The sequence below is a fragment of the Peromyscus eremicus genome, chromosome 10 (assembly GCF_949786415.1).
Source record: "Peromyscus eremicus chromosome 10, PerEre_H2_v1, whole genome shotgun sequence".
Lineage (NCBI taxonomy): Eukaryota > Metazoa > Chordata > Mammalia > Rodentia > Cricetidae > Peromyscus > Peromyscus eremicus.
Window position 1 is genome coordinate 26,761,046 of NC_081426.1, and position 27,573 is coordinate 26,788,618.

The 27,573-nt window shown below is 50.4% G+C and overlaps 2 protein-coding genes and 1 long non-coding RNA gene across 6 annotated transcripts in view; 2 read left to right on the forward strand and 1 right to left on the reverse strand.

Moving 5' to 3' along the window:
- Limk2 (LIM domain kinase 2) overlaps window positions 1-11,444 on the forward strand; it is a 70,970-nt gene extending 59,526 nt beyond the window's left edge. For all 3 annotated transcript variants that reach the window (XM_059275634.1, XM_059275635.1, XM_059275636.1), the window contains 8 exons: window positions 436-522; window positions 2,600-2,731; window positions 2,953-3,009; window positions 5,129-5,194; window positions 6,089-6,263; window positions 6,910-6,965; window positions 7,586-7,743; window positions 9,811-11,444. In XM_059275634.1, the coding sequence (XP_059131617.1) occupies window positions 436-522; window positions 2,600-2,731; window positions 2,953-3,009; window positions 5,129-5,194; window positions 6,089-6,263; window positions 6,910-6,965; window positions 7,586-7,743; window positions 9,811-9,955 (876 nt within the window). In that variant the 3' untranslated portion in view covers window positions 9,956-11,444. The remainder of the gene's footprint in view (window positions 1-435; window positions 523-2,599; window positions 2,732-2,952; window positions 3,010-5,128; window positions 5,195-6,088; window positions 6,264-6,909; window positions 6,966-7,585; window positions 7,744-9,810) is intronic.
- A 1,317-nt stretch (window positions 11,445-12,761) lies between these two features.
- Window positions 12,762-25,536, reverse strand: Pik3ip1 (phosphoinositide-3-kinase interacting protein 1). Of its 2 annotated transcripts, XM_059275644.1 has the most exons (6): window positions 25,165-25,496; window positions 24,207-24,323; window positions 24,009-24,128; window positions 22,829-23,029; window positions 22,641-22,719; window positions 12,762-14,271 (listed from the first exon to the last, which is right to left on the reverse strand). In XM_059275644.1, the coding sequence occupies exons 1-6, from the start codon at window positions 25,232-25,234 to the stop codon at window positions 14,067-14,069; spliced, it is 792 nt and encodes a 263-aa protein (XP_059131627.1). In that variant the 5' UTR covers window positions 25,235-25,496; the 3' UTR covers window positions 12,762-14,066. The 2 variants fall into 2 exon arrangements, with proteins under 2 accessions (XP_059131627.1, XP_059131626.1); XM_059275643.1 differs by having other exon boundaries at window positions 24,009-24,323; window positions 25,165-25,536.
- LOC131921031 (uncharacterized) overlaps window positions 24,491-27,573 on the forward strand; it is a 41,992-nt gene continuing 38,909 nt past the window's right edge. Inside the window, exon 1 of the long non-coding RNA XR_009381827.1 lies at window positions 24,491-25,806. This is a non-coding gene — a long non-coding RNA (uncharacterized LOC131921031). The remainder of the gene's footprint in view (window positions 25,807-27,573) is intronic.

Consider the following 27,573-nt stretch of genomic DNA (forward strand, 5'->3'; position numbering starts at 1 on the left):
TGGCACGGACACCCTGCCCCCCAGACTCTGTTCACCCAGGGGACTCGCTCCTGTGCCAGATGAGCAAAACCCCTGCTTCTGCTTGGCTTGGCACGGTGCCCTCCTGTCCTTCCCCAGTTTCCTTTTCTAGAGTCCTGGCTTTCCTTTATGCATGCCAGCGTTCTAGGGGAGAAGACACAGAGTCCTTAGTGTCCCGTGCTTTGTCTCCATACACGATCTCTGGGCGATCTGGTGGGGCTCAGTGTGTCCCCCAAGGAAAAGGGGGCACCACAGAGATTTCCTTTGTCCCCCTCCCCCTTTTCACCCTGGTGCTGGAGGTCAAACCCTGGACCTTGAGCATGCCGGCCAAGTTCTCTACCACCGAGCCCACAGATTTTCACAGTTCTCCAGAACTGGCTCTGATCTCTGTACTGTTAACACTTGCCCTTCCCGTAGGTGACTCACAAAGCCACTGGCAAAGTGATGGTCATGAAGGAGTTAATCCGCTGCGATGAGGAAACACAGAAGACTTTCCTGACTGAGGTGAGAAGTGGGTTTGGACTTTCCATCAGACCTACGCAGCTACTTGAGGGGCTGAGGCAAGAGGCTCACGTGGGCCGAGAGCAAACCCAGGCCAGATGTGGTAACACGAGGCCCTGTTCAAAAGAGAAAGTGAAGTGTGGGAAGTTGGTTGTCTCTGTTGTCGAAGGGAAAGAAAACTTGGCTGCCAGACCTAGTAGCCCAGTCCTGCCGCTCCAGCTGCCCAGGGGGCTGAGGCAGGAGGATTGCAAGTTCAAGGCTAGCCTGGGCAACATAATGAGATTGTCTCAAAATAGAAAATAAAAGTGGGGAGGGGCTGGAGATGGCTCAGCAGTTAAGAGCACTTGTTCACACAGAGGACCTAGGTTCTGTTCTCAGCACCTATAAGGTGGCTCACAACTATCCCTAAGTCCAGTTCTAGGGGATCTGATGGCCGCACTGACCTTCTCCAGCATCCGGCGCACACGTGGTACACACACATACATGGAGGCCAAGCACTCATACACATAAAATAAGTTATAAATAAATAAGGGTTGGGCTAGGGAGTCACTCAGTAACAGTGCCAGCAAAGCGGGCACAAGGCTCTGGGTTCAAGAGACAGGAGAGGGGGGGACAGGAAACAGGGGTGGGGTGGGGGGAGAGTGAAGAGAGAGAAATTTAGTTTCAACTACCATTTTATTCATTTATCCATTTACCTATTTATTTAGGTTTTTTTGAGACAGGGTTTCTCTGTAGCTTTGGAGCCTTTCCTGGAACTCACTCTGTAGCCTAGGCTGACCTTGAACTCACAGAGGATCCGCCTCTGCCCCCTGAGTGCTGGAATTAAAGGTGTGTGCCACCACTGCCTGGCCACTATTTTATTTTTTTAAAGAACTGAAGGTTGATTTTTGTCTCACTCTTTTTATTATTATTTATTTTATATGTATGATGTTTTGTCTGCATGTATATATACATACACCAGAAGAGGGCATCAGATCCCATGGGACTAGAGTTATAGACAGTGAGTGCTAGGGATTGAACCGGGGTCATCTGTAAGGGCGGCCAGTCTCCCCAGCCCTCAACCATTATTTTAAAGTGTAAGGGAAGATCCAGGTGTGGTAATACACACTTTTTATCCCAGCACCCTCAGAAGCAGGCAGATCTCTGAGTTCGAGGCCAGCCTTGTCCACATAGTGAGCTCCAAGCCAGCCAAGGATATATAGAAAGACCTTGTCTTTAAAAAATAAAAATAAAAAAGAAGGGGCTGGAGAGATGGCTCAGCAGTTAAGAGCACCAGCTGTTCTTCCAGAGGACCTGAGTTCAACCCCAGCAACCACATGGCAGCTCACAACCATCTGTAACTCCAGTTGGGATCCAACACCCTCAAACAGAGTATATATAGGCAAAATACCAGTGCACATTAAATAAATAATTATTTTTTAAAAATAAATAAAAAAGAGCCAAGTGATGGTGGCACATGCCTTTAAAGAAGCAGGTAGGTAAGTTCGAGGCCAGCCTGGTAACAAAGCAGGTTCCAGGACAGCCAGGGCTATGCAAAGAAACTCTGTCTCGAAAAACCAAAATAAGTAAGTAAATAAGAGAGAGAGAGAGAGAGAGAGAGAGAGAGAGAGAGAGAGAGAGAGAGAGAAAAGAGAGAGAGAGAAAGGAAGAAAGAAAGAAAAAGAAAAGAGTGAGTGGAAAGTCCCTTCTCCATTAGCATCTGTTCCATGAACACTTGCTAAAGACAGCACCAGCCAATGTAAGGGTGCAATTCAGGTTATGGGGTGATGGGTATGAACACACCAGTTTAATACATGCTGTTATGATCACCACCAAGTACACTGAAGTGGGACTCCAGGGAACAGATACCCATCCCGTGCACATCTACTTTATACTGCCCCTCCCACTACGGGAGCTGCAGCTGGGGACACCAGTGGTCCCGGTGTAACCTCCTACTCTGTCACCACAGGCCTTTGTCTCATTCTTGGGCCCTCCTACCCTAGTTCCCCAGAGCACCTCCTAGGAAAGCAAGGCCCAGTGTGTAAAACCTGGGAGGCTGTCCCATTTGTGTGACGGTCTTCTCCCCGTCCTCAACCCCCAGGTGAAAGTGATGCGAAGCCTAGACCACCCTAATGTGCTCAAGTTCATCGGTGTTCTGTACAAGGACAAGAAGCTGAATCTGCTGACAGAGTACATTGAGGGGGGCACACTGAAGGACTTCCTGCGCAATGTGGTGAGCACATGATCCCGTAGGCACGAAGAGCCTTGGTGGGTTATCAGAGGGACACCTGTGCCCATTACCCTGGAACCATGAGGGTCAGAGGGACCTTGCTTTGCCCTCAGAGGAGTATACTGGGAGGGACTGGAAGGTTTCTATGGCACACATGCTGACCTATGGAGTCCATACCATGAGCTGGAGAGGACACCTCTTATGGACATTCTCCTACCCTGCAGGACCCGTTCCCCTGGCAACAGAAGGTCAGGTTTGCCAAAGGCATCTCTTCTGGAATGGTGAGTCCTACCAAAAGCCTTGCACATGGGTAGAGTGAGGTGCAGGGATTGTGGGATGCTCTGGAAGGCAGGTGCCCATCCTGTGGGACGGAACATTCAGCCGCTATTTATTGAGTTTCTTTCAATGCCAAGGAAATTTTGGCCAGCTACTGTCTTTCAGCCAGCAGTCCTATTCTCAAAGGATTCCAAATCTAACGGCAAACAAAGCCTGAACAAGGCAAACCATAGCACAAGGTACCCTGACCTTGCTGTCAAAGAGGTATTGGGGCGCTGAGGGCCCTTGAGTAAGCACACTACCTCACTGCATAGATAATAAGAGGAGGAAGAAACAAGTTCTGGATGAATTTGGAAGAGTGAGTCAGAAGTAGATGAAAGTTTCTATTGACAAAGAGGCCCCAACTTTTAGTAATGACAGCAGCAAAGCCCTGGGAAGAGAGAAGAAGGTGAATGGAGAGTATTATGGGAATGAGTCTAGCAGTCCTCACACTTGACGAGTGCTAATGGGATGAATGCTTCCACAAGGCAGGCACTGTGCTGAGGGATGGCACCCAGGAATATGTTTATTCCTCCGATAACCTTTGTTTCCAGCTGAGAAGTGGGGTAGGAAGGGTCAGGGCTGGGATCCTGGGCTTGTCAGTGTGGCCCCTACACCTGAAATTTTAGCATTGCTTCTCACATGGGGGCTTACACAGTATCAGTCTGGAACAGTAGGCTGGAGGGCAGGTAAGGACCTGTGTGTGTGTCAGCTAAGGATTCTAGACTTTAGAGATCGTCAAGAAGACCAGGGGGTTGGAACCGAGCTGGGCCATTGCCAAGGTGTTAGGGTGGCGTTGAGGAAGCCTTAAGCAGAGAGAATAGGTTAGAGGCCACCGGAACATTGCAGGTTTGTGTAACTGAGGTAACGGCAGTGGGGCGGCAGGGTGGAGTCCGAAGGAGAGACTGGTTGGCAGTGAGGGGATGGTTGTAAGGATAGCAGTCGGGTAGCCTCATGGTCCCTAGAATGGTGATGCCACTTACCAAACGGGCAGGTTTGGGAGAGCTGCAGTTGTTGCCTGTGGAGGTCGATCTGTCAGCAGAACTTGCCATCATCTCTTGGGCAGGAATTTGGGGATGGTCACCTAGTTATCTGAGGAGAAGGGCAGCTAGAGCTATGGGACAGAAGAGGTATACAGACGGTAGCGGTGTGGTCAGCATGTGGAAAGATGGTTTTGTTCTGGGCAGTGGTGACGCACACCCTTTATCCCAGCACTCAGGAGGCAGAGGCAGGCAGATCGCCGAGTTTGAGGCCAGCCTGGGCTACAGAGTGAGTTCCAGGACAGCCAGGGCTACACAGAGAAACCTTGTCTTGAAAAAAACCTTAAAAAAAAAACCAGATGGCTTTGAAAGAGCTGGACCCTGATGAGGCTGGAAGGGAAACTCAGACGCACAAAGGGTCTCGGGGGAACGAACAGGAGGTATAGACAGCCTTTGAGGAGAGACTTGGCAGGCAGCCAGACCGTGTGTTACAGCTATAGGAAGAGCTCTGTGGGCCTGGGAACAGTGAGGCAGTGTATACGGGGGTTAGGGAAGGGGACAATGTCACCTTCTACATTGATAGGAGAAAGAGAAAGAAAAAAGCTTCTAAGAGTGACGAGAGTGTTTAGCAAAACTAGTTTAGAAACATTTGGACAGGAAGAGGGAGGGGCTACAGTACAGACAGAAGAAGGATGGAGTCTCAGGGGAGGTGAGTCAGGAGGTCATTTCTTCCTCATCACAGACAGGAAAGATCCAAAGTGGCTGAAGCCAGACACTGGAGGAGGAGGAGGAAGGAGCAGTGTGTTTGAGGGTGCTCACTTTAGATTGCCTCAATCTAAGCAAGAAGGATGGGGGCGCTCAGAGGCCAGTAGAGTTGAAGACTAGGGGAAACCTGGGCAGGAGCTGGCAGCTCTCTGCTGGTGTTGGGACACAAGCGTGCCTTGGGGGTGGGAATGGGAAGCTGAACATGCTGGGCCGGGAGACACTAGAGTGGCTGGGGTTGGGGGAGGGGAAGCTGGACAGGCGTGGCCTGGGAGAATGGGCTCCTTGGCCCCGCTCCAGAGCCAGGGTCTGCATGGCTCCATGGTTCCTGCTTCTGTTACAGGCATATTTGCACTCCATGTGCATCATCCACCGCGACCTGAACTCACACAACTGTCTTATCAAGTTGGTACGTCCCACTGTTCTGGCCTGAGCTGTCTGGAGCTGTCCCTCTAGCTTTAGACCAGACACACCACCTAAGGGCGTCGGTTTCGGGCTTTCTGCTACCTCCAGTACCTTGTGCCCACCCCCATCTTCTGGAAGCTCTCACATGCAGGAACAGTTCACCCCTACCCTCCCCAGTAGCAGTCCTTGAAATCATTCTCTTAAAAAGGATTAGCTTGCTTGTCTGGCAGACAGAAGGCCCTGGGCTCAACCCCTTATACTAATTTAGTGTGTCGGGAGTGGGTGGGGATGAGGCTGAATTCCTTGTCTGTGTATATGTAGAGCCCCAGCCCGTTACTGGTCTTGCCCTCTAACAGGCCCTAAAACGGTTGCCCGTCCCATTTTACATCGTTGACACCTGCAGCATCCTGAGCTGCAGTACCCAGTTTGAGGCCAGCATCCCTCCCCCAGCCCTCAGTTACGGCTTCCAAAGTTGTGTCTCCCGCCGAGTTCCCTCTGAGCCAACCTAAGAGACTCTTAACCCCCTTTCACGTGACTCCTCCACAGCTCCCCCAGTCTTTTGCCTGACCTTTCTCTTAATCTGTGCTGGCAACCACAAGTCCTTTTTAAGAACAAGACAAAATCCTGACCCACCTGCGTTGCACTCAGAAGGCTCCCAGAGCGTCACCCGTCCAGGGCTCCTCCCTCTTTAGCTTGCAATCTGCTGTGAGCAGATACCAGACTGATGGAAAAAGCCCCAAAGGCCCAGGCACTGACTCTCTGTAGAGCTTTCTGGAGTGGCCCTCCTTTGCTATGTAACTTCACTTCCCTTGTTAGTGGCCCTTCTTGCCTATGCCCACACCCCAGGGACAGGTTAGAGAACGTTCTCCCAGGTCCTGACCTGCCCTTATCCCGTCAGGACAAGACTGTGGTGGTAGCAGACTTCGGACTGTCACGTCTTATCGTGGAAGAGAGGAAAAGGCCCCCAGTAGAGAAGGCCACCACCAAGAAACGCACCTTACGAAAGAGTGACCGCAAGAAGCGCTACACTGTGGTGGGAAACCCCTACTGGATGGCCCCTGAGATGCTGAATGGTGAGTTCTGAGTTCCTGGAGGGAAGAGCCAGAGAGAGAGAAGACAGGAGCCGTGTCTTAAATTGAGTGCCATCAGCTGGAGAAGCCTGTCGTAAGGACAGACAGACACTCGGAGATAGGGGATGGGTGATTTAGCCTTGGCAAACCAGGCCTCGTAAATTCCTTCTTTCCGAACTCAGCCGCGGCAGCATGCCATCCTGGGCATCAGGTGAGATCTGACTAGCATTTGTCTCCAAAAGCCTTTCAGTGTTCTAGCTTTAGTCTGCTCTCTCCAGATCAAGAACTGAACTGTGGTGCCCCCTGGTGGATGCTGCCCTACATTCTTGAAAAGCAGTGGGTTGCCAGGCTTCTGCAATGGTTGGAAACAGCCCTTCAGTGGCTTGCCTGTGAGCCTACAACTGGCTCATGGCCAGAGCCTGGATGCACCTGAACCTGGGTGCAGTTCTTTATGCTATACAGTTGCATCCTGAATAATGTGTGCTACAAAGCAGGCCACCCAGGACTGGAAGGATGATTTCCAGGAGATGCCCATCTTGGGATGCCTTTGGGGATGTCCTAGCCCTAGTTCTTGGCTGTGGCTTGGCTTGACCCAGTGCAGATCACATAAGAGACCTAACCTTAGGCCTGCTTTCCTCTCTTCCCCAAGGCAAGAGCTACGACGAGACAGTGGATGTCTTCTCTTTTGGGATCGTTCTCTGTGAGGTGAGCTCTGGCTCAGAGTCCCCAGCAGCCCTGCCTGCCTCGGATCTAGGCTTCTCTCCTAGAAGGGAATAGTTGGCCACAAAATCAGTAGTTAGCTGCAGCATAGCTCAGTATCTCTCAAAGCACTTAGTCAAGTAGACACATTAGAGAGCTTTTGTGACTCCTACAAAGTTATGAATGGGAGAGGAGAGTCAAACAATGGTTAAAATAATGAAAGTTTTCTACAGAGTTGCTTCGTTCAGTAGATAGCAATAGAGTATCTGTCATCTACAGAAAGTTATGCTGATGCCAATCAAACCCAGCCCCTGACCCTGTAGAGCCTTGCCCTGGTAGAGGACATGGCTACAAAGGGACATGGGCAGGGTGGGATCAATGGAAGCTTCCGGCTTTTGGGTACTAGTTACCAACATTGCTTCTGCCGCAGGGGGGTCTCTTCTAAACCCTCCTCAGTAACCAGATTCCCAGGGCGTGGAGAGGTCTAGATTAGCTGGATGAAGAGGCTGTCCTCTAGCGTAGATTTGTGCTACTCCTGCTTCTCTGTCTGTAAGAGCATCCCCTTCTCTTGCCATGTGTGTGCGGCCTCTGTAGACCGTCATGAACAACTGCCTTCTCGCCCGCAGATCATCGGGCAGGTGTATGCTGATCCTGATTGCCTGCCCCGCACACTGGACTTCGGCCTCAATGTAAAGCTTTTCTGGGAGAAGTTTGTCCCAACAGACTGCCCCCCAGCCTTCTTCCCCCTGGCTGCTATCTGCTGCAAACTGGAGCCTGAGAGCAGGTTGGTGTCTCCTCCTTCCTCCCAACTCCCAGCCCTGAGGTCCAGAGAGGCTTGCTTAGGTCATCCCAGGCCCTTTCCTGGCACAAGAGGTGGCAGAAACCTGGAGCTCGAGAGGAAACTGCTAACAACCAAAGCCCCCAACAGCTCTGACATGCCACACTGGGAAAAAGAGGTAGAAAGTGAGCTGGACAGGATGGAGTCAGACATTAAAAGCAGTTGTTTAAAAAGAAAATCTGGGCTAGGCATGTGGGTCCATGATAGAGTTTGTCTGGAATGAGTGGGGCCATGGGTTCAGTTCTCACCTCCGGGAGTGGAAAACAAGAGGAAACCACGGGGACTGGTGGTGTGACTGAGGGACAAAAAGGACTTGCCAGACATGTGCCAGCTCCTGGGTTGCACCCTTAGCAAGCATACGTGAACAGATGCTCCACTCACCCGCACACCTTCAAAACACATAAACATGATTAATTTTCTATCATGGGACTCTTATCTCAAAAATTTGCTTATAATTGTTAAGATAGGGGCTGGGGTGTAGGTCAGTAGTGTTGTACTTGGCTAGAATGCATGAAGCCTTAGGTATGATCCCTAGCATTGTATAAAATTAGGCATGGTGGTAAACACCTCTGACGCCAGGACTTGGGAGTTAGTAGGAAGGGGATCAGTTCAAGGCCAGCTGGGCGAAGTGGAATACACCTTTAATCCCAGCACTCAGAAGGCAGAGGCAGGTGGACCTCTGAGTTCACGGCTAGCCTGGTCCATACCGAGTTCCAAGACAGCCAGAGCTACATAGTGAGACCCTGTCTAAAGGGGGAGGGGGTGGGGATATCACTCTGTACAGCACTTGCCTAGACTATCCAGGGCCTTGAGTTCTATCCCCAGTACTACATAGGCAGGTACACACCCCCTACACCTGAAGAGGAGGTACTTAGGGAAGGACCATGGTGCCTGTACATAAAGCATCTAACTTTGAATAATAAAAATAGACTTAGAAGCTGTCTTAGTTATTTTTCCTTTGCTATGATAAAACACCATGACCGCCGGGCAGGGGTGGCACACACCTTTAATCCCAGCACTCCGGAGGCAGAGGCAGGTGGATCTTTGTGAGGTCGAGGCCAGCCTGGTCTACAGAGCGAGATCCAGGAAAGGCGCAAAGCTACAGAAACCCTGTCTCGAAAAACCAAAAAAAAAAAACAAAAACAAAAAAAAACCAAAACACCCCACCATGACCAAGGCAACTTTTTAGTTGGGGGTTTGCTTATGGTTTCAGAGGTGAGTCCACTGTCATCATGGAGGGGAGTGTGGCAGGCGGGCAGGCAGGTATGGCACCAGAGCATTATCTGATCCACAAGCAGGGTCTGGCTCAGGCTTTTGAAACCTCAAAGCCCAGTGACACACCTGCCCCAACAAGGCCACACGTCCTAATCCTTCCAAAACAGTTCCATCAAACATGGGAGCCTGTGTGAGCCATTCTCACTGTACCTGCCACAGGAGCCAAGGATGCAGCTTGGTGATAGAGCTCTTGCCTAACATGGGACAGGTCCTGGGGTCCTCTCATCCCTGCCACATGTCCTTTTGGGGAGCCTCACAATCTTTCTGTTGTTTGCAGATTTGTTTTTGAGACAGCATCTCATGTAGTCCAGGCTAGTTCATATTAGATATATAATTGAAGATGACCTTGAACTTCTGACCGTCTTCTACCTCCTACATGCTAGGACAATAGGTGTGCACCATCATGGCCAAATTAATACGCTGAGAATTGAACTCAGGGCTTTGTGGATGATAAGCAAGCACCGTACCAAGGGGGCCACATCACCAGCACCCAGATTTTCTTTTAATAAGTACAAAAATCCAATCTTACCTTTGATTGTTGCCTGTACTCTTAAGACAAGAAAGGGCTTCTTTTCTCTGTGGATGTTTTTGCCTTAAGCCAGGACCTCTAGCCTGGCTAGACTTCTCAGTGTTACCTTTCATATTTACAGCAAGAGGTTAAATTGTTTGCCTGAGGTCATAGACCCAGCCCCACGTCCTCCCTTCCATGCTCATATTCTCCCTCTCTCTTCGTCGTAGACCGGCCTTCTCAAAGCTGGAGGACTCCTTTGAGGCACTGTCTCTGTACTTGGGAGAGCTGGCCATCCCACTGCCAGCAGAGCTGGAAGAACTGGACCACACTGTGAGCGTGGAGTATGGCCTGACCCGGGACTCGCCACCCTAGCCCTGGTCCATCCCCCTGCAGGGGGACATTCCACGGCCAGCATTGCCCCCTCTGCGCCCTGTCCTTGCTATGAGCAGGACTGTCTAGGCTTCCTGTGGATTGACGGCTTGCTTAGAAGCAGAATAAGCCATCCCTACCTACCTCCCCAGGAGGCGTGCGGGTGCAGGGAACCAGTTCTCCACGGTGCTGGGGCCTGTTACTGTGTAAATCCGACACTCGCCTGAAAGCTGTGAAGAAGATAAAGGAGCCTGGGTTCTAGACCAGGAGTCTGTTACTAGGAACCACTTGGGACCTTTGTGGCAGTGAGATTCTGGGAGGCTGTAGCTTTACACTAATCAACATGGCCTGGGCCTGCTGGGCAGGATGACAGAATGAACTGGCCTGAGGGCCCTGGAGTCTCTGGTCCAGTGCGGTGCAGGACTCCAAGCGGTAGTAACAGAACTGGGAGCTTCAAAGCATGTGGAATGACAGTAGTGATTTCTCCTCCCACTCCAGGCCCTGCCCTCTGGAGCAGGTTCTGAAGAGTCTCTTAGTATGTGGTGAAACCCACAGGATCCAGAAAAAAGACTGGTTTCTGCTCACCAGCCCAGGGCCCACATCAGTGTGTGGGAGTTTCCACTTCAACACCCTGTTTCAACAAGCAGTCCCTCACACAAGCCACGAGAAGCTGGGGCTGGAAAGAAAGCGGTCCTGCCCTTTACAAAGCCCCATTCCTGGCTGCTGGGATCAGTCAAAAGCTCAAGACATTGTCTGATGCTAGATGGGTTCTGGAGGCCAGTGTGGTCTGTCTCAGACTCTGGGTCTCAGCAGAGAAAGGGGAGTCCCATTGATTCCTTGGCATCCTTGTGGCAGCTACTGCACATCTCTAGCATGTCTGGTCCAGGCAGCAACTTGGGACAGGAATTGTTGGCTGTTGAGTCCCAAAGCTGAGATACGAAGAGAGCTCCCTGAGCTGGGCCCTCTTGATTCTACCTCCCTTGTTGCTGGTCCAGCTCTTACTTCCTGAGCCACACTCCAGGGCCATGGGCATTGGAACCCCTCAGGGCACCTTCCACCCCTGGCTGCCAGGTGTCCTGGGACTCTCCAGCTCACCAAGGTTCGCCATCTCCTAAGTGCGAGCTCACACCGTATTTAACAAATTGGGAATGGGTTTGGTTATAAATACAATGTATGGTGGGTTGTACCGGTGGGGGGATCGGGAGAGTGATTGCTGTTACTAGCTTTTATCTATTGGGTGATATGTGAAATACTGTATATAGACAAGATGAATTGTGGGGTGGGAAGTCATCTTTGGCCACTTTCCTTGCTATGTAGACTGTACTTGTGTGTGGAGTTTGCAAACTTGCTGTAGGGGAATCCTGAACTTCCGGCATGGTTCAGCATCCTGTGACTGGTTATGCTTGAGCTGTCCCCAGCAAGTGTGGGAGTGGTGGGCCTGCCGGGCCATGAAGCAGACTAAATAAATTAAGCAGTTAACATAGTGATGACACTAAGAGTGGAAAAATAACTTAGGGCCTGACTTAAATAAGCATGGAGGAGTTGGAGAGATTAAGCCGTTAAACGCAATTACTGCTCTTGCAGAGGACCACGGTTTGGTTCCCAACATCCACATGATGGCACATAACCATCTATAACTCCAGTTCCAGGGGTATTCAGCATCTCTTACGTCTGTGGGTTCCTGCACACGTGTAGTACACATATATACTCTCAGGCACATTCACATCAAATGTGTTTAGAATTTTTTAAAGATACACAGTCGTCTGTTCACCTTGAGGCCCAAGCCACGTAAGTCCTCACATCAGGGAATTCTCAATCTCCAGTCTAATCCCCTCCCCTAGATAGCAAACCTTCAGAGGTCATGCACATCCACTAGATGTAGGCCCCTCTGTGGAGCAGGTCGATGACCTTATTTTAGCCCCACAAAGCTATTAGGCCTGGCTCTCAGCTGCTGACCTAGTCCTCAGGGGCCTTCTGCTTCCAAAGCTTCTTCACCAGACTACTGGGCCAAGTGATGCCACTTGTTTGGTGAGGTCCTGGGCACAAAAACAAACCTACAACTTGCGCCCAGTGTGGTAGTCTGTTTATAAATCTGCACTTGAGATACAGAGGCTGGAAGATCACTGTGAATTCAAGGCCAGCCTAGTCGTCTTAGCATCAGGCCAGCTAGGGCAACAGCCAAAAATTTTCCTATAAACCTAAAGATAATTTCTCCTAAGCATCATGTGGTTGAAAATTTCCAATTAAGAGTGGAATCTAGCCCCTAGTAAACAACTGATGATCTGAGGTTCCCATTGCTGGAAACATTTAGAGCAATGTCTGAGCATGGGCAAGGTCACCCTGGCTGGATATACCTAGAACTTAACCGTAACTGAGGTCCACCGCTAAAACTTGAAGACACACCCCACACACTACTCAGCCCTTCCCAACTCAGTAGCTTCCCTCCTAACCCTAGGAACAACCTGCAAGAAGCATCCTCAGCCCCAGACAGCCCATCTACCTGTTTCTCCTTCAGCTGCCTGTGTGGAACTGCCAACTGCCCTTGTTTCTAGTCCTCAACAGAGGGTTCATCCTAACTCCTCTACCTTGGAAAGAACACTAAAGGAGAGAATTTAAGGGATCAACGTGTAGTTTCAACCTTAAGATATTCATGGTTACCTTGATAATGGTGGTGTGTGGAGGGGGGCTGCAGTTTGTAGCAGTTCGGCTATTACTACCTCCCGGTGACTGGGCCACTGTTTGAGAAGGCATAGGTATGGACAGGTACTGGGGGAGCATTCCCAGCACCACAAAAATGTGGCAAGCGGAGTTGTGTTTTGTGTTTATATAAGTCAAATGCAGAGCAATTTCCCACAGTTAATACACAGGTGTCAGAATGAGGTATATAAAACATACACACAGAGAAGTACTTTCATAGAAAAGTAGGAAGTAGTACTGTTCTCTTTCCCATAGTCAATTCCACCATGGGAACCCTGAGGTCTAGGCCCCCTCAACAGATGGCTCCAGGCAGCAGCCTGGTGAAGGGAGTGGACCCCACCCACCCTCTCTGTGTTGGGCAATAGAGAGCGCCTGGCTGGGGACTCCCGGCCACCCAGAAGTTGCTTTGATCTTGGACAAGACACTTTCCCTCTCTGGAGACCCTGAAGGTCCTTCCCAGCGCTTCAGTGATTGTTTTGTGCAGGTTGCAAGCCCAGCCCTGTGGAAGGCACTGGCCTGGAGCCATCGGGCTGCTGTGAGCCCCTCCGTGCCCTTGTCACCGAGCCTCTGGACTTACTCTAGGTTCACCAGCCGCTGACTATATAATTCCCACGGGTTGGGTGGCTATTCTCTTATCAGCACAAAATGGAGAGGTTCCTATCCACCCCTGAAGAGACAATCTGAAGACCCAAACCTGAGGCTGAAGACAGAAGTGGGCCCTTCTCCTGTGTCTTCCTAAGTGGAATGTTTATGGAATTCTTCCCTTTCTTTACAAAACAGGAAGAGTCCCTTGGGCCCAGGCCTGGCCCACAGTTATCAAGGCACATCACTGCCAGCAAGCTGGGGCACACCCAGTAGCCCCCATCTAGAATCCATTTGCAGCCTAAAGTTCTGACTGTTGTATAAATTCATTTCTAGTTCTCAGAAGTCAGAGGGGACCTTCCATCCCAAATACTATATATATATCTATTTTTTGTTTTTAATGCTGCCTCATGCATGACCTGTTTGACCTTAACTATGAATAACAGTATACGCCACTCAAGTTCCTGGGTGACAAATGGGAAGGCAGAGGCTGAGGCCACCTTAGGTGTACAGCACCTTCGGTGTCTTTCCCCGGGTCAGGCAATGTGGAAGCCCTTAGTGCCACAGCGCCACTGTGGCTACTGTGCCAGTCACTATCCACAGGTGAATCCTGCTCCAAGGGATAGAAAAGAGCACTGAGGGACCCTACCCAGCCTCCTCACACTCACCCATAATGCCACTTGCTTCTGCTTGTGTCATGAGGAGTCTCATCTCCCGCTCAAAAGAAAAATGGGATAGGGTTTTAACCACAACACAAAATGTAGCTCCTCCCAGCTGCAGGAGGGTGGCCTGTCCTGTACCAGTGTCTGCATGGGCACCTGCCCACTGAAGGGGCTCAGGCCCCAGGGGTGCCAGCCTGGCCCACAAGGAGGGTGCTGCCCTCCTGAGGGTCAGCAGGAGTCTGGTTGCTGTGTACAATGATGGTCTTTTCGTCCGTGGTCTCACAGGTAGGGTTGGTGAAGGCAGACAGCGGCAAGGTGATTCGCTGCATCTCCCTCTCACACACTTTCTGTTCGTGTTGGTCTTTCAGGTCCTTCCCCCTGTCAGGAAGAGAAAACACTCAGGGTGTGCTTCCATCATGGCTTTGCTCAATTCACTTCCCAAAGCCGGAGCAGGAGCTCACCCTGGTGACAAATCACCTGACCAAGCCAGGACTAACACCAGCCCAGGCCCAAGACATTAGCTAGCCATTGTCCAGGCTGCCCTACACTCCACAAGGCATTGCTGCTGGCTCTTGTCTCTGCTCCCCACTGTAGGGTGGGGGTGGCAGCTCCATGAGATCCAGTGAGGACAGTGGAGAAGAAGGGAACTGAAAGCAAGGTGGAGCTTTGTTTTCAGCCCAGGGATCCCAGAGACCCAAAGAACGACCAGAGCTTCATCCCTAACCAAAGAAATTGTCCAGAACGTGGACCAGACCATCCTGCTAAAGCCTGCCTTCTTAGGCTGGTGAGATGGTTCAGCAAGTAAAGGCACCTACCGCCAAGCCTGGTGACCTGAGTTCAAAGCAGAACCCATCTCACAAGCTGCCCTCTGACCTCTACACCTGCAGCAGCAGGCAGGCACCCTCTCCACCACGAAACAAGTTTTTGTTTTAAAGACTGCTTTCTCATCCTATAGTCCTGGAAAGTGGGAGCCCAGGCTGGGAACGAACCGTTCCCAACCCATGCAGAGGCAGAAAGGGTCAGGGCTGCATAGAACATGAACATGTTTTCAAACTTCTCAAATTTGTCAATGCCTTTGATTTCTCCTGATACTCAGTGACCCATCTGAGCCATAGTGCTTGCTCTGCTTATACAGACTACTCACTCTATGCCCAGGATGTTTGTATGTATGTATGTATGTATGTATGAATCATCTCATTTCATTCTCTGTTCATCCTGAAAACTTAGTTCTTGTTCATTTTACAAACAAAGAAATGGTCCAGAGCATTTACAGGATGCTCTGAGGATGCAGGATAGGCTCCAACAAGTTTATTGTGTTCTGGCTGCTGTTAAGAGAAGTTGTAACCCAGAGTCAGCCCCTAAGGCAGACATGGTGGTATAGGGATTCAAACTTGGGTCTTTTTTTTTTTTTTTTTTTTTCCCAAGACAGGGTTTCTCTATATAGCCCTGGCTGTTCTAGAACTAGCTCTGTAGACCAGGCTGGCCTCAAATTCAGAGATCCACCTGCCTCTACCTTTTGAGTGCTGGGACGAAAGGCCTGTGCCACTACTGCCCAGCTTCAAACTTAGGTCTTCTAATTACACATGTAGGATGCTTCCCACTGGATCCCTGCCCTGCCCCCCAACACACACACACACACAATGTCCAATAGACTGCATGCCAGAACCAGTCCAGAACCCAAAGGCAGATCCTTTGAAACCAACAACCTGGGCTCAGCTGCCAGGAAAACCCTGTCAGAGGGAGATATGATAAAACAACACAGGACGCTGGAGTAGAGGCCAGAGCAATGCAGTGGAGGGAGTGATCTTCCAACGAAACCACCAGAAATCTCAATAAACCCAAGAGTGGGACAGCCCTGGAGAGACTGCAGGAGTGGGAGGATGAGGAAGTCAGCACAGGTCCCTCCGTCTGCTCATGCATAACACACTGGGGCTGGAGAGATGGCTCAGAGGTTAAGAGCACTGGCTGTTCTTCCAGAGGTCCTGAGTTCAATCCCCAGCAACCACATGGTGGCTCACAACCATCTGTAATGAGATCTGGTGCCCTCTTCTGGCCTGCAGGGACACATGCAGGCAGAATACTGTATACATAATAAATAAATAAATCTTAAAAAAAAAAAAAAGAATAACACATTGGTGTTCATCAACAGTTGCAACAACAAGAAGGCCCAGGGCCGAAGTCATCCAAGCCAGTCAACAAGGCAGATACATCTTCAAGATGGTCCTGCCCATTGTGTGCTGTGAAACCCACTCATCACAGCAAGGAGAGCAGGGGCCTCTTCCCTCCATGAGAACCTGCTCCCTGCCCTGCCCAGACCTCCCCTCCAACTGAAACAAAACACAGGAGCCTGGTTCAGATCTCAGGGACATAGCTATGACCAGCTGTGGTCTGCATTCATCACGTGATGTACAATGGTAAGAGCTGGAGAATGGAGTACTGGAGGTCAAATGCACAGGAACCTAGGGCTCTCTTTCAATTAGCCAGTTCTCTGACTCCTGAGTATCCTAGCTCCAGCTCAGCCTGTTTAATGCTTGGCAAAACAGCCCTCTGTGCCTGGTTTTCTTCATCTGCCTCGAAGATCATGTGAAAGAATGTTGACACGCCGGGCGGTTGTGGCACGTGCCTTTAATCCCAGCACTCGGGAGGCAGAGCCAGGCAGATCTCTGTGAGTTCGAGGCCAGCCTGGGCTACAGAGTGAGATCCAGGACAGGCTCCAAAGCTACACAGAGAAATCCTGTCTCAAAAAACCAATAATAATAATAATAATAATAATAATAATAATAATAATAAAGATTGTTGACACTAGTGAGGCTGCTGCATGAACTCCTGGGTTATGATCATTTGCCCTGACTCACAGGGCAACATGGCCTTCATCTCCCTCCAAAGACCTCTCCTAGTACCTAGCCAAGACAAGAACTCACCTGACTTAGTGATGCCCTCCTCTCTGGGTCTTAATTTCACCATCGTGAGATAAGAAGTTGGGACATGATAATCTTCAGAGCCCTGGATAGTCTGTGAGAATCCCCCACCTGAGATATGATCTGATCTCAAATGTAAGGTCACAGCAGGCTCATCCTCCTATGGTACCTGGGGGACAGGGGCAACCAAGTTCCTCAACATGGAAACCCAGGCCTAGCCGCCCCCCCCCTTTTCTTTGTTCGTTCGTTTTTTGAGAAAGAGTTTTTCTGTGTAACAGCCCTAGCTGTCCTGGAATTCACTTTGTAGACCAGGCTGGCCTCGAACTCACAGATCTTCCTTCTTCTGCCCTCGCCCCCAAACACTGGGATGAAAGGCGTGCGTCACTACGCCCAGCACCCATTCTTTCATTAGCATCTGTACTGGGTATCAATTCCCACAGCAGAAAACCTCCCAGAGCACCCACAGGCAGAAACAGATCCACGATTCATGGAGAGGGTCTTCTAGAATAACCATTCCCTCCCTCACACCCTGAGTCACCCATCAGCTGTGGTTGGCTGCCCTACGGAAAGAAACACCTATCTGCATAATAAAAAGCTATGCTCTTCAAGACTGCTCATGTACAGAAACATTTGGAAGGTCTGGGTTTAATTTTAGTAAAGGATCCTCCTCCCTGAGCTAGCAGCGATTTACAAAAATGAAACATTCAAGTATCTTTTGCCAGAGGCTAAAATTCAAAGTCTACAAGAAGGCTGGAGGAAGAAGGCAAACCAGGAACCCATGACTTCTGGAATACCTGACCAAGGTACCAGGAGTGTCCTGTCACCCAGGAAGAGAGGTACTACTACATCTTTGATGGATACCACACACTTTACACGTGCACTGTCCATTTCCTACATGAAGAAGCCTTGCTGTCCTCAGCTCCCAACCTGCTGAGCAGCTGATAACTGTCAGGCCTCATCACACACAAGCCTAGAGGGGTAAAATCAATTTCTGTTAATGGGGAGAGAGGGGCTGGAAGAGCAACCAAGGGTAAAGGAAGCAGACACTGTGACTAGTCTGGATTGGCCTCATCCATTTAGGAGCCTGGAAGCATGCCTGACCCCACGTGCCTGCTGTGAGTCCTGCCTGGGAATCCTAGAGATGAAGTTGCTGATGCTGCCAGGCCTGCTAAACTGACCATTAGTCGGCCCAGCACCCTCTCACTGCTGTGGGGGTGGGGGAAAGTCGGGCTGTTGTCGGGCAGCCAAGATAGAACAAAGGCTTATTCACCGACTCGGCTCCTCTCCCAAGGGGGTGAAATGGTGTTGACTTACCGATTCCCTCCCTTTTTATCAGAGCATAAGAGCTCCCTGCAGAGCTAAAACAGCCCTCAGCAGGGACAGGGAGCTGCCCCGTCAAGGGCCTGGCTGCACCTCGTGGCCTAAGTTATTAGGACAAAGACCCAGCCAAACTAGCTCCCTTCTACCCCCACCTTTAAGCCCTTCCTCCCAGGAGGAAGCCTGAGGCCTGCCCACCCTTCCCACCGCTGGGAAGCTCCCTCCATCAGCCAAGCCCCAGGTCCTGTGGAATTACCCTGACTGCTCTGGGGTCAGACATGCAAGCTGGGCTGGCCAGAGAGAAGAGATGTGAGGAAGCAGAGCTACCAGCCTCTGGCTTCTAACCCCAAGGTTATGCAAACAATGGAGACCTCTTCAAGGCAGTGCAGGTTTCTTCAATGATCACTCTGAGCTGCTGCTGTTTTCCAAGTCAGGAGCCACGCTGTGCCACCCTGCTGCTCTGGGCAAGTTTCCCAAGGTGGCTGTCATACAGACATACAACAGTATACCCAAAGCACACCGACTCCATCCTCGTGAGACCTAAGTGCCATCTACTATCATCTCAGACCGGAAAAGGCCGAGAAGGAGTCGATGAGGGAGAGAAGTGTTAAGCAAGAGCAGAGCTAGGATTTAAACCAAGCAATATGTCCTCTTTTGTCCTCTAAAGAAGTATCAGGGCAGGGAGGGTCAGCAGAGCTCACTCCCTGGTGAGTACATCGAGGCCCAGACAAGGTAAATAATGTGCTGTGTGTGTGGATCCACAAGTGGAGGGAATTCCAGAACAAGATCTTATTTCTTTTGCTTTCTAACTCCGTCATGTTTTGAGAAGTTTCTCTTTTTCCTACTGCCCCGAGTAATTGAAATTTAGATGAAGCTCCCTGGCTTTGACAGACTTTCTGGAGAGAACTGACGGTCTTTAGATATATCTTCCTGTCCAGCCAGACATGGTAGCTCATGCTTCGTACCTGTAATCCTAGCACTCAGGGAAGTTGAGGCATGAAGACCAAGAATTCCTGGCCATGGCTGGAGAGATGGCTCAGCAGTAAAGAGCACTTGCTGCTCTTTCAGAGGACCCAGGTTTGATTGCCAGGAACCACATGGCAGCTCACAACCCTCCAGGTATGCACATGATGCACAGACATACATGCAGGCAAAACACGCACACACACATAAATAAGAGAGCAAGTTCCTAAGCAGCCTGGGCTACAGAGTGAGAACCTATCTCAAAAGTGAACAAGAAACACACACACACCACCACCACCACCACATGGTCTAGTCTGGGCACCTAGGACATGGTACTTTAACTCTCCTAGGCCTTGGCTCCTCATTAGGAAGAGCCTGGGGCAAGATCAGAGAAAGGGCCTGACTTACCAAGAAAGCATGACACAATGAGCTGTTATTGAGATTTGTATCTGATTATTGTGCTGCTGCTTACATACAATACTTTTGGGTGGCTGGATGTATGGGGAGCAAGATCGCCATTTAACAGACAAGATGGCCACCAAGCAAAAGCTGCCTGAAATGACATTCACCTTCCAGTTCTTGCCCTGACATCTGTCCCCTAACGGTGGGGAGAAGGTGGCTCGGAGCTTGTTTCTAACCCACGTGTGGTTTCCTGTTGAACAGGCTGTTCTCAGAGCATGTTTGCTAAGGAAAGGGGTGGTCCGAGGTTAGTGACAGTCTGGTGACTGCCTTCCCCAAGTTTACAGGAAAGTAATCTCAAGGTCACATGGCAGTCCCATGACAGCTTAAAAGAGAGGAACGAAAAGAAAAAAGGACCTGGTTTTTACACTGGGCACCAGCTGAGCTTAGCATTAAGAGCAGTTACTTTGAGCACCTGGAAGGTCTGGGAACTGTCACATATTGGACGGCAGCCAAATGCTGCCAGAGGCTGAGGAAGAGAAGAGTATTTCAGGGCTCAAGTCAGCATGCTTTGGGTCAGTGGCTTGTACAGGCAAAGCAACTACTCTTTTTCTTCACCTTTTAAATGAACAAGCAGGTGTCCCTGGACCTGCATGTCAGCAGTCCTTCTGTGGACCACAGTCTCGGTCTTGGGGGTCAGGATGCTCCCTCGGGCCCATGGTTCCTGACTCTGAACCTCTCTGTTCCCTGACTCATGGACAATCAGAGACACCAGTAAAACCATCTGCTCAAGCAAATGGAAGCCCTGGGATTCAAACCAACACAGTCAACAGCGTCCTTCTCAAAACATCAGAGCTGCAGTCCTCATCTCTAACTCCCGACTCATGAGTAAACTGAGACCCAGAAAAGGTAAATAACTCGGCAAGTACCCACATTTTAAAGATAAGCACAACAGGGCTATTTATGAACCATTTCCTGTGTGCCGTGCACTGGGCTAAGCTGTCACACACATCTGCCCCACAGGAATGCTTTGGACTAGTAACAAGAAGCAGCCTGCCCAGTCACACAGGTGGCAGTTTGTTCCACCATATTCGGGATGTGTAACCACAGGCAAGGCACCTAGCCTTGAGTTTCCAGCCTCAAGTTTCCTCATCTGAAAACTGGGAAGGATAGCATTTGTCTCATAAGAGTGACTGTGAGGATAATCTCAGCCCTCATGGGGAGAAAGCAGGGGATTGAAAATTCAAGGAGCCAGGCTTGGTGTCTTTAAGCCTAGCACTCTGGAGGCAAAGGCAGGCACTTCTCAGTGAATTCAAGGCCAGACTGATCTACCTAGAGAGATCCATGCCAGCCAGAGTTACATAGTGAGACCCTGTCTCCAAAAACAAAACAAAACAAAAAAACAACCACCACCACCAACAACAACAACGAAGAACTCAAGATCATTTTTTGCCATATAATGAATTCAAGGCCAGCCTGAACTACGTGAGACCCTGTCTCAAAACAAAAAAGTGAAGCTGGGGCATGCCAAGTGTTTGAAGCAGCAGAAGCAGGTGGCACCCGTGGTTGCTGTGGTAATTGTACCACACTTCCCCTTTCGATCTGCAATCCGGCTGAATCCATGCCTCTAAGAACACCCTGGGTTTATAAAATAATGGCTGAGAGGCACTTCAACATGGCTCAGCTAAGGGCTCTCACTCCTGGACTGTATCACTTCCCTTACAGGAAGGCTTCTTGGGTCTAAGAAATACAGCTGGTCCTTGGGGCTGGAAGTCAAATACCTGTTTTGTCCAACAGCCAGTCCTGTGACAGTGGTTTTGACTTTTAGAGCCGCACACCACGGATTATGAGAGGCCTGCCCCACGGGGCTTCTCCGGAGCCCTTTCAAAATAAGCATTCCTCCTCCTGCGGTCCGCTGCAGGTTTGTCCCTGCTTCCCAAAAGGCCTCTGGTACTTTCATATGGGGTAAGGAATAGCAAATGGATTATTCTTTTGTAACATTTTTTTTCTTTTTTCTTTTCTTTTTTTTTTTTGGTTTTTCGAGACAGTGTTTTTCTATGTAGCTTTGCGCCTTTCCTGGATCTCACTCTGTAGCCCAGGCTGGCCTCCAACTCAGAAAGATCCACCTGCTTCTGCCTCCCTAGTGCTGGGATTAAAGGCATGCGCCACCACCGCCCGGCTCTTTTGTAACATTTTATTTTCCTCTTCCTACCCTAAAGAACATCCCACTGAGGAAATGTAAGCCCCAACTGTGAGACTGCAAGACCAGGGGCTAGGAACCTTTTCCAGTAGCAGAATGTCTTGTTTTGACACATGGTCTCACTCTGTAACCCAGATCGGCCTACAAATAGAGACAATTCACCTTCTGCCTACTGAGATTAAAGACCATGTCTTAGGACTGGAGAGATGGCTCAGCAGTTAAGAGCACTGGCTGTTCTTCCAGAGGACCAGGGTTCGATTCCCAGCACTTACAGGGTAGCTCACTGTGTCCTGGAGTTGGTAGCAACTCCAACTCCAGTAAATTCAAATCCACTTCTGGACTCCCTAGGTACCAAGTGCTCATGAGGTACACATCCATACCATTACATGCAGACAACAAACGCAAGCAACTCCTCTTCTACTTGAGACAGTCCCAAACTTGTAAACCTGGCCTCAGTCTCTGAGTTCTGGGATTATAGCAGATATACAAACGCAAGCAACTCCTCTTCTACTTGAGACAGTCCCAAACTTGTAAACCTGGCCTCAGTCTCTGAGTTCTGGGATTATAGCAGATATACATCCATCACATCCATCTTAGTAGCAGAATTTTAAAATTCAACAAAATGAATCTGGTCTCATTCGGAGCATGGTGAAATGTGCTCATAAATCCCACTAAAGAGGTGCAGGCAGGAGGATTATGAGTTTGAGACTCCTCCTTCAAGGCCAGTCTGGGTTACAGATGGAGACCTTGCGGGGGAGGGGTATCAGTATCCAAGTCCTTACCCTAGCTGTCTGAGATCACCTGGTAGTGACTAACCAAATCTCTACTCTTGAGCTGGTTTTTCTTCCTTCAGTACCTTACTTCCTTTTGAAAGCCACCAAGAAATTGATCTGATATTGTGTCTCTTCCTTAGCCCTATTCCTAGAGAGCCAGGAAGAGAAACTACTCACCTCTTGTAAGTGTAGCCCAGGATGATGCCAACTCCAATGGCAATGATGATCACCATCATAGTAATGCCCAGCACATAGCCTGCAGGGGACAGGACACAAGGTCCTATTAGCCACTCCCCAGACAATCAGCAAACGACATCATCTGATGAATTCCAACAAAGGCAGTGGAGGGGGGTGGGCAACCATACCCAGAGTTCCCAGGTCCTTCTTCTCCTTGGAGTTCATCCTCACACGCTGACTGATCCCAATCACTGGCTGCACCTCTGCTGCCTCACTCCTGGCTGGCAGGACATTAGCAGGAGGGAACACCTGTGCCTCTTCGTCACCTGGTGCATCAGACTTCTCTTCCAGCTGTGATGTAGAAGCTGCTGGTGCTTGGGAAGTGGTCTCTGGAGGTGAGGAGAGAAAAACCGCTCTCATCAGAGCCTACCCAGAGTGCGTTCTACAGCTGAACCTGACCTGAGTGTTGGGGGCATTAGAGAAGGGGGTCCACCCTAAAATGCTCCCCTAGACTGAAATCAAACCCTGCCCCAGGCCAGGAGTGGTGGTGAACACCGAATTGACGAACTCGGGAGGCAGGGGCAGGAGGATCTCTGTGAGTGCCAGGCCAGCTAGAGTCTGACAGTCAGCTCCTGTCTCAAACACAGAAAGGAAAAAACAACTCCCCTGCCTGCCCCAGGGGCAAGATCGGACCTGAAAGGGATGGGATGTGTACAAGGCAAATGTGAGGAAAGCATCTTATGGAACAGCCTCTCCTGCCTCCCACTTTGTCTCTTCAAGCCCTTACTATCTTCCAACACCCAGCTGGATTTGCCAGAGGATTTCTCCAGAGGGTTCCCCGTTTTCACGTCAGGAGACAGTCCACACTGAGCTCGAGATCCGTGCCCATCACAGTGTTAAATGCTTGACCTTGATCGTTTCATTTAATCCTAGAGAACTGTCTTAGTTATCTGAAGTCTAAAAGCTTTGGATACAAATCTGGACACCCCCATGGCCTCTGACAGGTCTCCGAACTCCTGGGTCACTCAGTTCTTTCACACGGCTTCTTCCCGGAGGTTGTGAGCACGGAGCCTGGCTCAGGGCAGACGGTACACACAGCCAAGGCTAGCGGGGCGCTTTGCTGAAGAAGCAAGCTGCCTCCCACCGTTGTTTACAAGTGCTCGCGGAGGATGAGCTCACTCCGAATGCCGCGGCGGCCAATGGGCTTTGGGCTCCGCGGCCTGGAGATAGCTCTGACCAATCGGACGGCGCGAGGACGGAACGGGGCGGGGCGGGCGTCGAGCGGCCGCACGTGCACGGCGGGTGGAACCGCGGCTGCTAAGCGCCGGGGGCTGGCGTCCCCTCCTCCCCGGGGTCCCGGGTGGTTACCTGGACAGCGCACGTCCTCGCAAGGCCGCTTCTCAGGGACGCCGGTCTCGCTGCTGATGTAGCACCAGGGCCCACGCGGGTCCTGGTCCGGGTTCCGGCAGTAGTTGTGGTTGCCAGGGCCTGAGGCGGAGAGAAGAGACGTCAAGGGCCGCGGCCGCCGCCCTCCAACCCCGCCCGCCTCCCCGGGCGGACACTCACTGGGCTCGGTGGGCGACTCGCGGCCGCCTTGCGCGGCCAACCAGTTGAGGCAGCGGAGACCCGGCGCGGGCGAGGGCTGGTCCTCCCGGTACAGGTGGCCGTTGTCCCAGAAGCAGCCTGTGAGGAAGAGGAACCGCCCGGGACCCTGAGTGCGGCTCTCTGGCCTGGCAGGGGGGCAAAGCCCTGTGTACCTCAGAGTGAAAGTGGAGAGTCGTGGCATGCCCCTAGCGGCATCTGATCCACAGACAACACTCAGAGATTTAGCTTTTTTTTTTTTTTTAGCTGCACAAGTGCAAGGTGTTACTCTTGGACTTGGGACCACTATGGAGGTGCAGGAAGCCTGGCTAAGGTCGGTCTGTGGAGATGGCGAGTTTGGTTCTGGGCAGTCAGACCTGGAAGTCATCCCAGTGTTGAGAAGTCAGTGTTACATAAACTTGATGTTCCCTGTCCACGGATACGGCCACCTTCTGCTAGTTTAACAGACACCACCAGCTCCCAAGAGAATTCCACAAAAGCCTTTGATTTAGTGAAGCAAAAGATTCGAGAGCCAGCTGAGGGAATCTGCCACATCTCTTCAGCTCCCACTCCTCTCAGCGGAGAGCCACAGGAGGAAGTTGGAGCGGGGAGGAGGTCTGTGCGCCCGCCACAGCAAGCCAAGGGACTTTAAAAGGGCAGGACTCTGGGGATAGAGGAGATAACTCCCAAGCTCCATCCACTCATGTTCAGGGAAAGGGAAAGAGAAAGTGACTACTTGTCTTTGTTCTTAATGGCAAAGATGGAGCGGCAAGCCTCTAGCAAGGAAGGAGAGAGAGGGGAGAGGAAAAGCTTTCGTAGGATCACAAGAAACCAGCCCAAAGCTTCCTTCCCTGTCAGCCCTGCCGCGTTTGGGAAATCCGGGGCTCTACCCGTTCTGCTTCATTAAGTTGCTGCAGAAAGAAAGAAAAAAATGTAATCTCACCTCCAGATCCATAGGCTCCTGCCAGAAGCATGTTGCTGAGAAGAAATGCATGTACCCAAGCCAGCAGCATCCTCGCCTCTCCCGGCTTGCAGGTGACTGAACAGCCAGGGTCCAAATGGGGTCTCCTTGGCCGCGGTCTTGCCTCCTCGTTCTCAGCCTTGCAGTCAGACCGGCCCTTGTTATGCTCTTGTGGTAAACAGCCTCTCTTTAGAACTGGGAGCTTCCCAGCTAGCTTGCTGCAGCCGAGGTGTTTTTCAGCGGAAAGGCGCCCCCTGGGTCCTAAGCCTCCTAGACCACACCAGATCACTAACCCCGAGCCAAGAGAGGAACTCAGCCAAGTCAAGAGTGGCAGAGAGGGTCAGCCTCTGCTTAGCAGCAGATCCGTCTGAGACCGCATCCCCAGAGCTTTGCTTCCCTTCTTTTTCCATCTGTGAGTACAGAGTCATCGTGTCAGAAGGCATCGCGGAGTGGGGTGGATTCCGAGCGCTGAAGCACACGCAGCACAGTAGTAAAAAGATAATGCTGGCTACAAAAGCAGGAGGCGTTTAAAACCACAAAGGCAGCACAAATCAGAAGAATATCTGCCTGGAAGCAACTCTCTACCCATTTGTATATATTTCAACCGTACTTTGCCAGGGTCAGGTCAGTCACATTCCTTTACTCACATTAGAGGTTTGGGATAGCCATATATAGTAGGAATGCAGAAAGGGTATCTTTAGTTGAAAATACATGTTATACAAACATTGGATTTGCTAGCCATATTGTAAAGTCTGCCCTTTCTACCAGCCCTGAAGCTAAGTAACATGTCTCCCCGCACCAGTCTGTGGGAGATCCAGTTGCAGTAATTTATACCTGTCATTAAACCACATCCACGTAACTTGGGGCCTTTGGAGTTAGGAAAAGGGCCCTCTTTCTATTTGGCTGGCAGATGAAGTTCCCAAGCAGCTTCAGTAAACTGAGAGATAGAGCAGAGTGATTTGCCAAGATTACCTTGTGACTCCGGCGAAGCCCAGAATAGAAATGGGAGATTCTGTTTTGATCTTGCCACAATAATGTAGGGAGGGGGAAATAACCACCACTAAATAAGTTTTGCAGACTTTATCATAGTAGAAAGCTGATGTGATTCTACCTAATTAGAAATGATTGAACCCTGAGGTGTATTTTAAAAGAAAAAGGTTTATTTGTGTGTCTATCCGTGTCTTCACTCAGAGGCCACAGGAAAGCTTCAGGTCCCCTAGAACAGTGGTTACAGGCAGTTGTGGGCCATGGGATGTGGGGGATGTGGGCACTGGGAACTCAACTCAGGTCCTCTGGAAGAGCAGCAAGTACTCCTGACCTCTGAACCATCTCTTCAACCCGCCTGAGGTGTTTTTTAAAAACATGTCGTCGGGGCTGAGAGATGGCCCAGTGGTTAGGAGCACTTGTTCTTGCAGAGGACCTAGGTTCAGTTCCCAGCACTCAGCTCAAGACCAACTGTATCCAGTTCCAGGGCATCCAGTGCCCTCTTCTGACCTTCATAGGTACCAGACATTCACCTAGTGCACATCATACATGCTGGCAAAATACTCATACAAATAAATGCCCCCCAAAGGAATTTGCTTGTGTGTGGGAGGGTGTTAACACATGAGTGTGTGGTATGTGCCCATGTGTGTAGATATGAAAGCCAGAGCAGGACGTCCAGTGTTTTACTGCCCTGAAACAGGGTTTCTTACTGAATCAGAGCGGGACATTTAAGCTAGGTTGGCTGGCCAGTGATCCTCCTGACAGCACACTCCTGTTCTGGGGATCTTCCTGTCTGTGCTCTCCAGTGTTGGGTTATAAGGCATACATAGCCATGCCTGGCTTTTGATGTGAGCGCTGAAGATTTGAACTCAGATCTCACAGGTGCAGAGCCATGTTGTTGGAGGTTTTTGCTCTTTTGGGGGCCAGCCACTCAGCTCCCAAATAAATCATATTGGAGGCTTATTCTTGCTTGTGAATGCCAGGCCTTAGCTTGGCTTAGTTTCTAGCCAGCTTTTCTTGTCTTATCTCATCTTCCTTTTCCCGTTCCCTTACTTCTGCAAATCTTAGTTGCTTGCTGTGTAGCTGGGTGGCTGGCCCCTGGAGTCCTCCTCCTTCTCTGGCTGCTAGATCTTTTCTCAGTTTTCTCCTTCTATATATTCTCTCTGCCTGCCAGCCCCGCCTCTCCTTTCTCCTGCCTTGCTATTGGCCAGTTCTTTATTAGACCATCAAGTGTTCTAGACAGGCACAGTAACACAGCTTCACAGAGTTAAACAGAGGCAACATAAAAGTAACACCCCTTAAAATAATATTCTCCAACAGAGCCATGTCCTCTCCACCGCAGTCGATAGTGTGCTTGATTCCTAACACAACACAAACTAGAAAGTACAAGCCTGTAATTCCTGCTCT

What these genes read in the sequence shown, in the direction of transcription:
- Pik3ip1 (XM_059275643.1), bottom strand. Translation starts at nt 25,234, where the DNA reads ATGCTGCTGGCTTGGGTACATGCATTTCTTCTCAGCAACATGCTTCTG. An exon ending in AGGAGCCTATGGATCTGGAG is followed by an intron (nt 24,324 to 25,164) that starts GTGAGATTACAT and finishes TCTTCCTCACAG; the next exon opens with GCTGCTTCTGGGACAACGGC. An exon ending in GAAGGACCTGGGAACTCTGG is followed by an intron (nt 22,720 to 22,828) that starts GTATGGTTGCCC and finishes TGTCCCCTGCAG; the next exon opens with GCTATGTGCTGGGCATTACT.